The sequence below is a fragment of the Otolemur garnettii genome, unplaced genomic scaffold (genome assembly GCF_000181295.1).
Source record: "Otolemur garnettii isolate 467f Iridium unplaced genomic scaffold, OtoGar3 scaffold00043, whole genome shotgun sequence".
Taxonomy (NCBI): domain Eukaryota; kingdom Metazoa; phylum Chordata; class Mammalia; order Primates; family Galagidae; genus Otolemur; species Otolemur garnettii.
The window spans coordinates 4,576,658-4,589,057 of NW_003852438.1; the positions used below are offsets into that span (position 1 = coordinate 4,576,658).

The 12,400-nt window shown below is 39.4% G+C and overlaps 1 protein-coding gene across 1 annotated transcript in view; it reads right to left on the minus strand.

Moving 5' to 3' along the window:
• Positions 1–12,400, minus strand: part of LIMA1 (LIM domain and actin binding 1) — a 105,533-nt gene that overhangs the window by 39,267 nt on the left and 53,866 nt on the right. The window contains exon 4 of the mRNA XM_012805479.2: positions 6,740–7,204. Coding sequence (XP_012660933.1) covers positions 6,740–7,204 — 465 coding nt within the window. The remainder of the gene's footprint in view (positions 1–6,739; positions 7,205–12,400) is intronic.

Genomic DNA, 12,400 nt, shown 5'->3' on the forward strand with positions numbered 1-12,400 from the left:
CTAAATTATAGATTTTGATGTAAGAAGAACATTTAATGAATTAATCTTTTTTCCCCATACTTCCACACTCAAATTAGATCTTTTTTTTTTTTTTTTGGAGACAGAGTCTCAAGCTGTCAAGTGCAATAGCATCATAGCTCAAAGCAACCTCCAACTCTTGGGTTCAAATGATCCTCTTGTCTCAGTTTTTCTATTTTTAGTAGAGATGGGGTCTTGATTTTTGCTCAGGCTGGTCTTGAACTCGTGAGCTCAAGCAATCCACTCACTTCAGTGTCTCAGAGTGTTAGGATTACAAGCATGAGCCACAGCACCTGGTCCCTTGAAATTAAATATTTTGACCATGATAATATCATTTTGGCAATGCCATCCTAAGAAAATAAAAACTTTTCTGCCAAAATGGTTAGAGCTTTTCTATTATGCTAGAAAAATCTAATTGTTGGAAAATGATTAAATGGTATGATGAAATATATTGTCATAAAAGAATAAGTACATGAACTAGGAAGATACATAGGAAGGTCTATATGAAAAAGCCCAAACAAAAAATAAAGAACACAGGCCAGTGCAGTGAGCTTTGATGCCACATCACTCTACAAGGGTGAAAGTCTGAGACTCAGTCAAAAAAAAAAAAAAAGTTAAAATTAAGGAAAAATTTTAAAAAATAAAAAGAAAATAAAAAATAAAGAAAACAAATCAGGGGCTGGGTACAGCAGCTCACGCCTATAATCCTAGCACTGTGGGAAGCCAAGGTGGGAAGATCCCTTGAACTCAGGAGTTCAAGACTAGCCCGACCAACACTGAGACTTGATCTCTACTAAAGTTAGCTGAGCATTGTGGCAGACTCAGCCAATTGGGAGGTTAAAGAAGGAGGATCTCTTGAACCCAGGCTCAAGAGAGGTTATTGTGAGCTATGATGGATGCCAAGGTACTCTATCCAGGGTAACAGGGTGAGACTGTCTCACAAACAAAAAAAACAAACAAAAAAATCCCCCAAGGAACATATAGTGACCAAAACCATGTAAGAACTATTTATGTAATAATAAGGCCCAAAAAGGATCAACAGTCTTGTGCACAATTAGTAAGTCACTATTCTTTTTTTCCTGGCTTACTTGGCCTCTACTTCTCTTCTAGTGAAAGGATAAGAAAAAGCTCTATATGTGTGTGTGTTGCTCGGGCAACTATTTAATTTACATGATAAGAATTAAAAAAAAAAAGTTCCAAGCCGTCAAGCTTCTAACTTTAAAGTTCTACAAATTTCTTATATTCCAATGTATTTATTCTGTTCACTGCCCTGATGCTTTTCAGTTAGGCATAAAATGTGGGAAGCTGGAGAGCTAATAATGTCTTTGAGAATATAGCTTGTGATGTGTATTCTTTTTTTTGGAGACAGAGTCTCGCTTTGTTACACTTGGTAGCATGCAGCAACCTCAAACTCCTGGGCTCAAGTGATTCTTAGAGTGGTTTTGATTTGCTTCAGTCATAATTTTAAGATGAGCTTTGAGAGGAAGGGGATTTGAATAACTGTCAACATCACTGGAGTCTAACCCAATCACCCTGAAGTAGGGGAGTATATTTTTAATTTGCCTATTAGTGAATCATAAATCTTTTTTTATGTCACCCTAGGTAGAGTGCCGTGACATCACAGCTCACAGCAACCTCCAACTCCTGGACTAAAGTGATTCTCCTGCCTCCGTCTCCCAAGTAGCTGAGACTACAGGCACTTGCCACAACGCCCAGCTATTTTTTGGTTGCAGCCATCATTGTTTGGTGGGCCTGGGCTGGATTTGAATCTACCAGCCTAGGTGCATACGGCTGGTGCCTTAGCCGCTTGAGCCACAGGCGCCAAGCCTCCTTTTAATTAATAAACATAAATTATTGACCACTAGGGGATTAAAGACATTCTCACTGTGAAAGAAATTATAGGCTGGGGACTGTACAGATTCATATATGACTATTAAAAAGAGCATGACATAAGTGCCCAAAAAGAAGTAAGAATAAAATTGTATAGGAAGAGGAGAAGGTAAAGTTAATTTGATTTAGAAGAAAGTGAGGTAAGGCTTCACAGACTTGATAGACCTTCAGGAGTAAGATTCAAAAGGTAGTACCTGAGGTATGCACAGGAAATTTAGAGAATAAGGAATAATCCAAGGTTCGAGTATAAGATTGTCTATGAAACTTCTGGACTGTAGAATACCTTAATATTAAATATGGATTACTTTTAATGCATTCAAAAGTTTCAAGGGTTAACATAATTAACAACTATATTTAGAAAAATTAACAGCAACAGTGTGGAGAAGGAATAGGAAGAAAGAAATGAGAGGCCAATTAGGGAGGTTGTAGCAATACTTACTATAGGCATGATGTGATAAGGCCAAACCATGGAACTGGATATGGACCAGAAAGAATGGCTCAACTTAAGAGATATTTAGAGCATGTACTTATTTAGAGGAATTAGTAAGTGACTGACTTGGGGAGGAGGAAGCAGGCAGGTAAGAACTGATTCCAAGATGAATAGATCAGAAGGATGGGTAAATTGTGATGCTTTAAAGGACACTATGGGTAGAGCTGGTTTTGATTGGAAAGATAATGGATTCTTTTTTAACCTACTTGAATTTGAGGGTCTAAAGGATGTTCACAAAGATGACTGTTTTGGGAGGAAATCAGAAATATGGAGCTGAAGTTTGGTTTGAGATTTCAGGATTAAAATCTAGATTGGGGAATCACCTCTTAAGAGTGATGGAAAGAGATGAGATTACACAGGGAAAGAGAAAAAGACAAGGCAAAGACCAGAAAGAGAAGGGAAGAGAAGTGAACAAGAACAGAAACCATCTCAGACAAAAGAGACCAAGAGATATTAAGTGGACTCAAGCCAGTCAACTTCACCTCCTGTAAATAACTCTGTGATAAAAAGATTTAGGGGGATGAGACATCAGACCATGTATTTCCATTGACTATGTGCTCCCTCATCCTGCTCACCTAGTTAGTTGAGATTTAGTCTGGTTCTCTAAAATTCGAATATGGAGCCACTCACTCAGCACACTGAAGTACTAATTTGTTAGCTCTGAAATATACATTCTTATATAATCTTGAAGATCCTAAAAGGATTTCTAGTGTCCTTACCATATTTCTTAGAGCTTCCTTACAAAGATCCAAACAGATAACTTTTGATGAATGCCTTAGACCTGTTAAAGCTGAAATTAGGTTAACAAGAACCATAATCTAGTTTCAAACTGACAAGTTGTTCCTTAACCTAAAGCTGACAAACTTTTTCTGACAGTTTTATTGAAATATTAGACAATTTTTTTGAAGTAATCTAGACTGTTTTTAACATGGATAACAATGCTTGTTTAGAAACCAAGGGTGGCCATGCTCACTCCCTAAGCAGTCCACTAAGTAATAAATGACCATTTAATTAGGAAATAAAAAATAACACACACACACACAAAAACCAACCAAACTAAAGAAGCCCAGGTAACATTAAAAACTAGGCAAGAGGCCAGGCACAGTGGCTCATGCCTGTAAACACAGCATTCTGAGAGGCCAAATGGGAGGATCTCATGAGCTTAGGAGACCAGCCTGAGCAAGAGAGAGACCCCATCTCTACTAAAAATAGGAAAATTAGCCAGGCATGGTGGTGGGTGCCTGTAGTCCCAGCTACGCAGGAGGCTGAGGCAGGAGGATCCTAGGAGCCCAGGAGTTTGAGGTTGCTGAAAGCTAGGCTAACATCATGGCCCTCTACCTTAAACAACAGAGACACTGTCTCAAAAAACAACAACAATAACAACAACAACAACTGGGTGAGACATGAATAGAAACTTTTCTTATTGGCTTGGCACCTGTAGCTCAGTGGCTACGGTGCCGGCCCTATACACCAGGGCTGGCAGGTTTGAAACTGGTCAGGGCTTGTCAAACAACAATGACAACTACAACAACAACAACAAAATAGGGTGGCAACTGTGGCTCAAGGAGTAGGGTGCAGGCTCCATATACCGAAGATGGTGGGTTCAAACCCAGCCCCAGCCAAAAACTGCAAAAAAAAAAATAGGCAGGCATTGTGGCGGGCAGACACCTATAGTCCCAGCTACTTGGGATGCTGAGGCAAGAGAATTGCTTAAGACCAAGAGTTGGAGGTTGCTGTGAGCTGTGATGCCACAGCACTCTACCAAAGGCAACATAGTGAGACTCTGTTTCAAAAAAAAAAAAAGAAACTTTTCTCATGATGACAGAAGAATGGCCAATAAACACATGAAAAAAATGTTCATCCTCCCTAATTATCAGAGAAATGCAAATCAAAAACACTTTGAGATATCACCTAACCCCAGTGAGAATGGCCCACATCACAAGGTCCCAAAGCAGCAGTTGCTGGTGTGAGTGTATAGCTTCTATGGAAATTAGTACAGAGATTCCTCAAAGAAGTAAAAGTAGACCTACCATTTGACCCTGCAATTCCACTAGTAGGCATTTACCCAAACAACAACAACAAAACATTTTACCACAGGAACATTTTGCACTGGAATGTTCATAGCTGGTCAATTTACAATCACAAAGATATGGAAACAACTCACCTGCCCATCAACATATGAGTTAATAAACTGTGGTATATGTATACCATGGAAAACTACTTATCCCTAAAAAAGACTGAAATTTTTTTGTATCCTTTGCAATAAACTGGATGGACTTAGAGAACATTTCTCCTAAGGATCACAGAATTGGAAAAACAAGCATCACATACTTATACTTAAAGCCAATCTGAAACTAGGAGATTAACTATCACAGATTTTTATTGAGATAAAAATCTCAATTAAACTCAAGAAGGGGGGAGGAGGGGGTGGGAGGAAAGAGGGAAAGGACGGGGAAGGAGTTTAGTAGCTTCCTACCAATGAGTACAATGCATGGATATATAGCAATCTCCCTGGGTGCAGAACACCACTAAAACTCTGATTTTTACCTGCCATGTGTAAATTATATAACCTAATGGTTTATACCCTCATATTAATCTGAAATAAAAAAAGGAATGGGAAAAAAAAAAAGCCCAGGTGACTCTTAGAACTCTTCCATTTTCCTACACTTTTAGCAATCAACTTGGCCAGTGCCATCAGCGATGTGGTAGGATGTATATATGGGGAGTATGGAGAACCTGTCCCCTTAGGCATATAGAAATCGGCTTGTTCTGACCCATCCCTCCCTAGACATTTATGAGAAAAAGGTTCTCATCAGTTCCCTACTCATAATCAGCATTTTGTTTGCTGCAGTCCCAATCATATCCTACCTGAGGCCAGTTTTGACATGCACCAGCCTTCAGCACTGAATCTGCATTGCGTGTGCTGGCATGACATCAGCTGTCCTATCCCTAGCAGGATCTGTGAGGAGGGGACTTAACAATGGTGCTTTGAGTCACAACAAAGCCCCTTCCTCTGTTTAAAGATGGCTGACATTTTTTCCTTCTATTTAAATAAAAGAACATTTTTTATTAAAGCCATAAAGGGAAAAAAAGAGAGTTGGCAGGACTTGAGAACTAAAAACTGTGAGGGAAGAGTTTCAGAAAAGTTATAAAAGTGCTTTGTGGTCACATCTCTTGCCAGCTGGTTTTACAGTTAAAGCAGAGCTAAAGCTTACGCACAGAAAAGATAGAACAAATCTTCAAAAATTTTATGTCTTCAAACATGATTCTAAACAATCAAGAACTTTTCTAATTTTAAGCAGAGAAGGGACTGGCACAGGAAGTTATGGGAAGGGGTTGACAATGTCAAACCTAACACATTTGAGGACTGCAGGATGAGCTATCCATTTTTTATCTCATAAAGAATGCTTTTTACCATTACTTTACAGATATAGGGATTTGAGCCAAATACTTCGCTTTAAAAAGATTGAGCTTTCCCATCTAGATGGATCTAAAACAAATGATGGCTTTGCTCCCTTTAGATCTGTTTATTTCATTATAACGACTGTTGTAACAAACCATCTCCATGTACAAAGCCAGATAAGTAGGAAAGTATGAGAAAAGGAAAAATTTACCAGTTCTGTGGCCTCTGGATTGTGTTATAAGTCACCAGCATATGTAACTCATTTTCTAGTTAAGTAATTCCCTCTGGGGACTTGGTCTGCAATCCACATGAAGGATCAAATTTCATTAGCAGTTGTAGGAAAATGCAACCCGTGCATTTGCAAGTCAAAACTCCCCAAAGCCATAGCTAGTCTGGCTATCTTCATTGATTTTTCCTGGGAGAGGATTTTAGCTGATAGAAAACATTTGCTGGAAAGCACAGACCAGGAAGTTGAGAAGAAGAGAAGGGATTCAGCTAGCAAGGAGACAAGTAAGCCTCAGTCTTAATGTTAAACGCTGGCCTTAACTCAGTCTGCAGCTGTGTCCAAGCAGAGATTCAGCATTAACTCCACCCCCCTCCTCACCCCCAAGCTCCAAGTGACAAAAGACACAAGAAGACAAATGAAAAGGCAAGTGTACAAAAGCACACAATTCAATCTGTATCATATTTTCTTCATTTCTAGATATTAACTTGAATCTCATTGTAAGCTGGATTTAACATGAAATTGTGTTGGAGATTCGCAAATCTTCGCATCTATGTAAATAATTCATCTAAGACTTATTAACTCATCTAAATCAAAAGACACACTGACCATGTATTTTTGCATTTACCCAAAATGTCTAGATTAGACATTTTTGACTAAGAGCTTTGTTTAGAACTTGAATTGACTTTAAGTTCTAAACCTTCCCAATTCTTACCTTGGTTTGAGATGGTTCACCTTTCTCAAACATCATCTTTAGCCTGTTCAGGGGAACATTATATTTCTCTATTTTGCCTGACGCTTCTGTGTTTTCACTGATGTCAGACTTTTCTACTTCATGCCTGGATTCTCCCAGACAATTTTCCATTTTTTTACTTTCTGTTGTGCGGTCTTTAAGATCCTCACTGTCCTTGATGCGGGGATTCCAATACTGAATGGGAGCTCCAGGAGATGACCCCAATTTAGGTTTGGGGTGAATCTGTTCCTCTTGACCAGCCCGGGCTCCAGGAGCAGTGTTGCTTGTCACTTCAGCAGAAGGATGGTCGACTCTGTGCCTGATATCAGCACTGCTGCTGCGAAGAAAGTCTGTGTGAGTCTCCGCTCCCAGTCCTGGGTTCTCCCACTTCTTCTTTAACACAGTCAGGGTCCCCTTTCTAAAGTGCTGGGGGAGAGTTTCAGTGTTCTAGAACAAGAAATAAGTGCCAGTTATAACTTGCCTGCTGAAAACATTCAAACATGTTGTTCCTTGTAAAATGAAAGTTAAAACTCCAGGCTGCTCCGGGTCCACTGCTGTTTCAGACAGCTGTGAAGTTACGGCCCTGCCACATGGAGAAGCATCCACGCCAGAAGAGGGAGAGGGGAAGAGAGGAAAAGTCAGGAGCTGAGGCAGGAAGTGATAAAACAGGATAGCCTTATAAGGACAAAATGAGAAGAAAGGCGAGCCCAGCTCTAATGACAGTTGCAAGGGAGACAAGCGATTTTTATCCAAAGATTAATGGGGAAAACAAAAAAGAAAAAGCAAAATACCAGGTGCTTTAACCACTGTAACTGTGCATTAACAGAAGTTCATCATTACCTGCCACAAAGTAATGTGGTAAATTTGCTGTTTTCTTTCTTTCTTTCTTTCTTTTTTAAAATAAGACTAACAAAGCTGACACCACACGAAACCAATGATTACTGGTAGGAACATCAAGGATTATCACTATTTGTGGAAACCTAAACAAGTCAACAGACTTTTCCAAGTATTTCCATAAGTATTTAGTTATATCTGACATAATTTCCATGCATATGAACAAATTTTATTTTGACATAAGAATTTAATCTTCTTTTTTACCTGCATACATGTTTACCCATGTACCATATATAAAGTCTGAGATACCAGATTCACTATTTTACAGATCTTTTGGTTGAAAAATATGCAGGCTTCAAATGAAAATACCACCACCACTCAAACAATCAAAGGATACCTATTTATACATCTAAGAGGTCCACTTTCAATTGGGTCAAAAATGGAATTAATACATAAAATAGACTGAAAACAACCTGGAAATTGCCTATTATTGTTGTTCCACAATAATAGAGAAAATATGTTTGGTGAATTAATATTAAATGCTCATACTCTGAAAGTACTGTACTCCTAAATAAATTGAACAGTACCACCTTTCCAACAAACTGCAAACTCCAATACCTTCTTATTCTCCATTCCTGTAGTCTGTGACTCACCGGTCTTTCCACTAGGAAAGAAAAAACAAACAACCTAGGACTGAAAGACTTCGGGGAATTAAACAGGATTAGCAGCTATATTGGGAATTAAGTCTCTCACCCTATTACTCTTCTGAATACACTAGGAGAGCCACTTCATAAAATAGCAACAAGGCTTGCAAAAAAAGTGACAGAAGAACAACTGCTTGATTCTAGTGTTTAAATCTTAGGTTACAAGATGACCCACTGGGGATGCATGTACGGTTCAGAGATATAAGAAGCATAAAAAGTTTTCTTGCTAGAAAAGAAAGAATTAAAAACCAGCTCCAGAAGCTGGCGCTACCTTAACTGCCAGCAGCACTCTTGGTTCTGTATATCTCCTGTCACACAATGGATGAGTCATCTAGGTCTCTGACTTTACCTGCCCTACCTTGCCCACACAGGGGCCCTGAGAATCAAAGTGGCATTGAGCCTTGGGAACTGGACACTACTTTTCTCAGATACACATCATGTGATCAAAGTATACTTACTGACACAGAAAGATGCTCAGAAGATACTTTTGAGAGGAAAAAACAAATTATATGATAGCATGATCCCCTTTTATAAAATGTATGTGTATTATTAAGTGTAATGTGCATGTATGTTCTATAAATATAAGCAGACATTAGGATGTTAACAGGCTATCTTTGAACAGTGGGTTATGGGCATTTGTATTTTATTTGTTTTCTTTTTATAATAAATGCATGCTGATTGTATAATAAAAATGAACATAAAAGTAAAGTTACGGGTTGGGCGCAGTGGCTCATGCCTGTAATCTTAGCACTCTGGGAGACTGAGGCGTATGGATTGCTTGAGTTCAGGAGTTCGAGACCAGCCTGAGCAAGAGCAAGACCTATCTCTATAAAAAATTAAAAAAATAAGCCAGGTGTGATGGTACTTACCTGTAGTCTCAGCTGCTCAGGAGGCTGAGGCAGTAGGATTGCTTAAGCCCAGGAGTTTGAGGTTGCAGTGAGCTATAATGATGCCACTGTATACTTGTTAAGGTAACAGAGGGAGACTCTGTCTCTAAAAAGAAAGTGGGTGGGTGGAGGGGGGAAGGATGTTTGGTAGGATATAGCAGTGGAGAGTTGGAAACATGGACTATCTGTAGGTACAGCCTCCAAGGAAAGGAAGAAATTCCTCAGCTTAGAGTTTCTCAGAAAGTGGTTACCAGTATTATGGAACTGAGTGCCCATATGGCACAGATTGAGAAAGTAGCATACTCTATGCTTTGGGTATCAGCTGATGGTGGCTATTAATGGTCTGTGTTTCTGTGTCCTAGGTGGAAGTGGAAGATGGAGGGAAAAGGAGTAAATTTCTGAGAATCCAGGCTATCCTATATAACCCAATCCATTATTTGCTAAAGGAGCAAATTTACCCACTGTTTTCCCTGGAAAAATGTAGGAGTTTTTGTTTTTTACGAGACAGGGTCTCACTATGGAGTACAGTGGTGTAATCAAAGCTCACTGGAGCCTCAAACTCCTGGGCTCAAGCTCCCTGCCCAACTTAGGCTCCCAAGTCAGGCGTGACCTATGGTGCCCCACTCTAATGCTGGTACTCTATAACCTGGTCAGTTATTTCATAAATGTATGTGAAAACTTCCCCTTGTTCTTCAGGAGACAATTTAGACTTTTATAAATCTAGTAGATTTTAAAAGCAGCCCTCTGTCATTAACAGAAAAACTGGTGAAATGTGAAGAAAGTCTAACATTAGGGGAAGCTATTTTAACAAGTCTACATCCAAAATTATTTCAAAATGAAAAATTTGTTACAAAAGCAATAACACCTCCCCCCATATCTCCCTCTTGATATTGCTGTCTCCTGCATTTCACAGTTAAGGGTCCTGAAGGCACAGGCTGTAGTTGCTATTTCCACCTTCCACTCTTTAATTCTACTACCACAAACCTCTGAAGAAGCTCCAACCAAGATCACCAATTATCCTTTAACATTTTCATTGTCTAATTTTTAATTTATTATTTTTCTCAATTAAAAGTAGTAAGTTTGGGGGGAAAACTTACAATCAATATGGGAGTGTGTACCCATGACTTGAATAGATACTATCACTTTCCCTCCCTGACTCCTACCCCTCCCAACCAAGATACTCGCTGCCAACAATGGTGTACTTACTCAATTTTTTTCTATTTTTATACACTATATTTTTTCCTACATCAAATGGTTCTGCACTTTGCTCAATTTAACCACTTGATGTGCTTCTGATATCTTTCCATGTCCATACAATCTTTTTTTTTTTTTTTTTTTTTGAGCCAGAGCCTCAAGCTATCCCCCTGGGTAAAGTGCCATGGCATCACGCTCACAGCAACCTCCAACTCCTGGGCTCAAGCGAGTCTCCTGCCTCAGCCTCCCAAGTAGCTGGGACCACAGGCGCCCGCCACAGAGCCCAGCCATTTTTTGGTTGCAGCCATCATTGTTGTTTGGCGGGCCCAGGCTGGGGATTCGAACCCACCACCTTAGGTGTATGTGGCTGGCGCCTTAGCCGCTTGAGCCACAGGCGCCGAGCCTGTCCATACAATCTTAACCTTAAGTGTATTACAGTGTATGTATGTACCATAATTTGCCATTCTCGCACTGATGAGTATCTGCATTATCCAAATTCTTTGCCAACTATTGAGATTACAATTTATTATCTGTTACTTTAATTTACATTTATTTGATTATCAGTGCAGCTAAGTATTTTTTCACATGTTCATTATTTCTTCTTTAAATACCTGTTCACATCCATTTAGCTCAACTACCAAATGCAGTGGACACTTCTGCTTTATTTGATCTGACTATAGCATTTGACATTACTCATAACTTCCCCTTTTAAAATTCCCTTCCTGCCTGCCACACCCCTTTTTCCTAGAATTCTTTCCATTTCTCCGGCCACTACTCACATTTGTTTGTTTTAACAGCCTTCTTCTCCCCAGCCCTCCCTTATGTAGTTAGGGTCCCTTGAGGTTTTGTCTGAGGTCCTCTACATAGTCCCTGAGTATCATGACATCCATTCCTTGGTTTTACCCACAAGCTATCTGTTGATGCTATAGATTATACAGATTACAGCATCAACAGACAACGTTAGCCAATTATCTCTCCTTATCTACCAGTTCTACCTGGAAATAGGCATTTTACAATTATCTTTGTCCAAGGCTGAATTCTTCCCCTTTCTCCCTTCACTCCTCACTCTCTAACCTGTTTCTTTTCCTGAATTCTCCATCTTGGTGAATGTGACAATTGTCTTTTCATCTGTCAACTGTGCCTGTTCTTCCTCCTTCCTTCTGTGCATGTGCTGCTTCCTTTGTTTAGGATACACACTTCTGCCACTCCCTTGCTCCCATGACCCCTGGTCCTTCAGGATTCTGCACCTGAATCGTAAGAGATGCTCCATAGACATTTGTGGATTCTCACGGTGTTGACTTCTCTCATCCCACTCTGTCTTGAACCTGGTCCCATCAGGCCTTTATCTTAGCATTCTCAATGTGTGAGGTAACCAGTAACCATGTTACTAAAGCTGAGGTTTAATGCCCAGTTTATCTATGTTTGACTTTGTTAACTCTCCTTCTAGAAATACTTTCTTCACTTAGTTTCTGGTATCCCATTCTCTTGTTTCTACTACTATTTTACTGGTTGCTGCCCCTGAGTGTCCTCTGGGTTCCTCCTCATCTCTCCAACCCTTACATAGCCAGGTGCCCTAGAGCTCAGTCACAGGACCTCTTCTCTTCTCCTTAGGTCATCCCATGCATCTCAGAGCTTAAAGTACTACTGGTACTTCAATATACAGCCTGGATTTCTTCCAGTTCTAAATTTTTATATAGTGTCCAGGTTCCTAGTTAATATTTCTGCACTTGAATATCTCAGTAAAACACTTCATGTTTAACATGTACAAAAACTGAGCTTCTATTATTTCTCCCTCTCCAAACCTGCATTTACTATAGTAAATGCATCTTCCCCATCTCAATTAATGGCATTTTCATTTCATAATGCTTAGGCAAAAACATTTTGCCATTCTTCATTCTTCTCTTTCTCTCTCCTTCAATATAAATCCTGACCACTTCTTATTACCTATACTGCTACTACCCCAGTCCAAACATTATAGCTTGCCTAAATCATTACAATTATCTCTTTTTTTTTTTTTTTTTTTT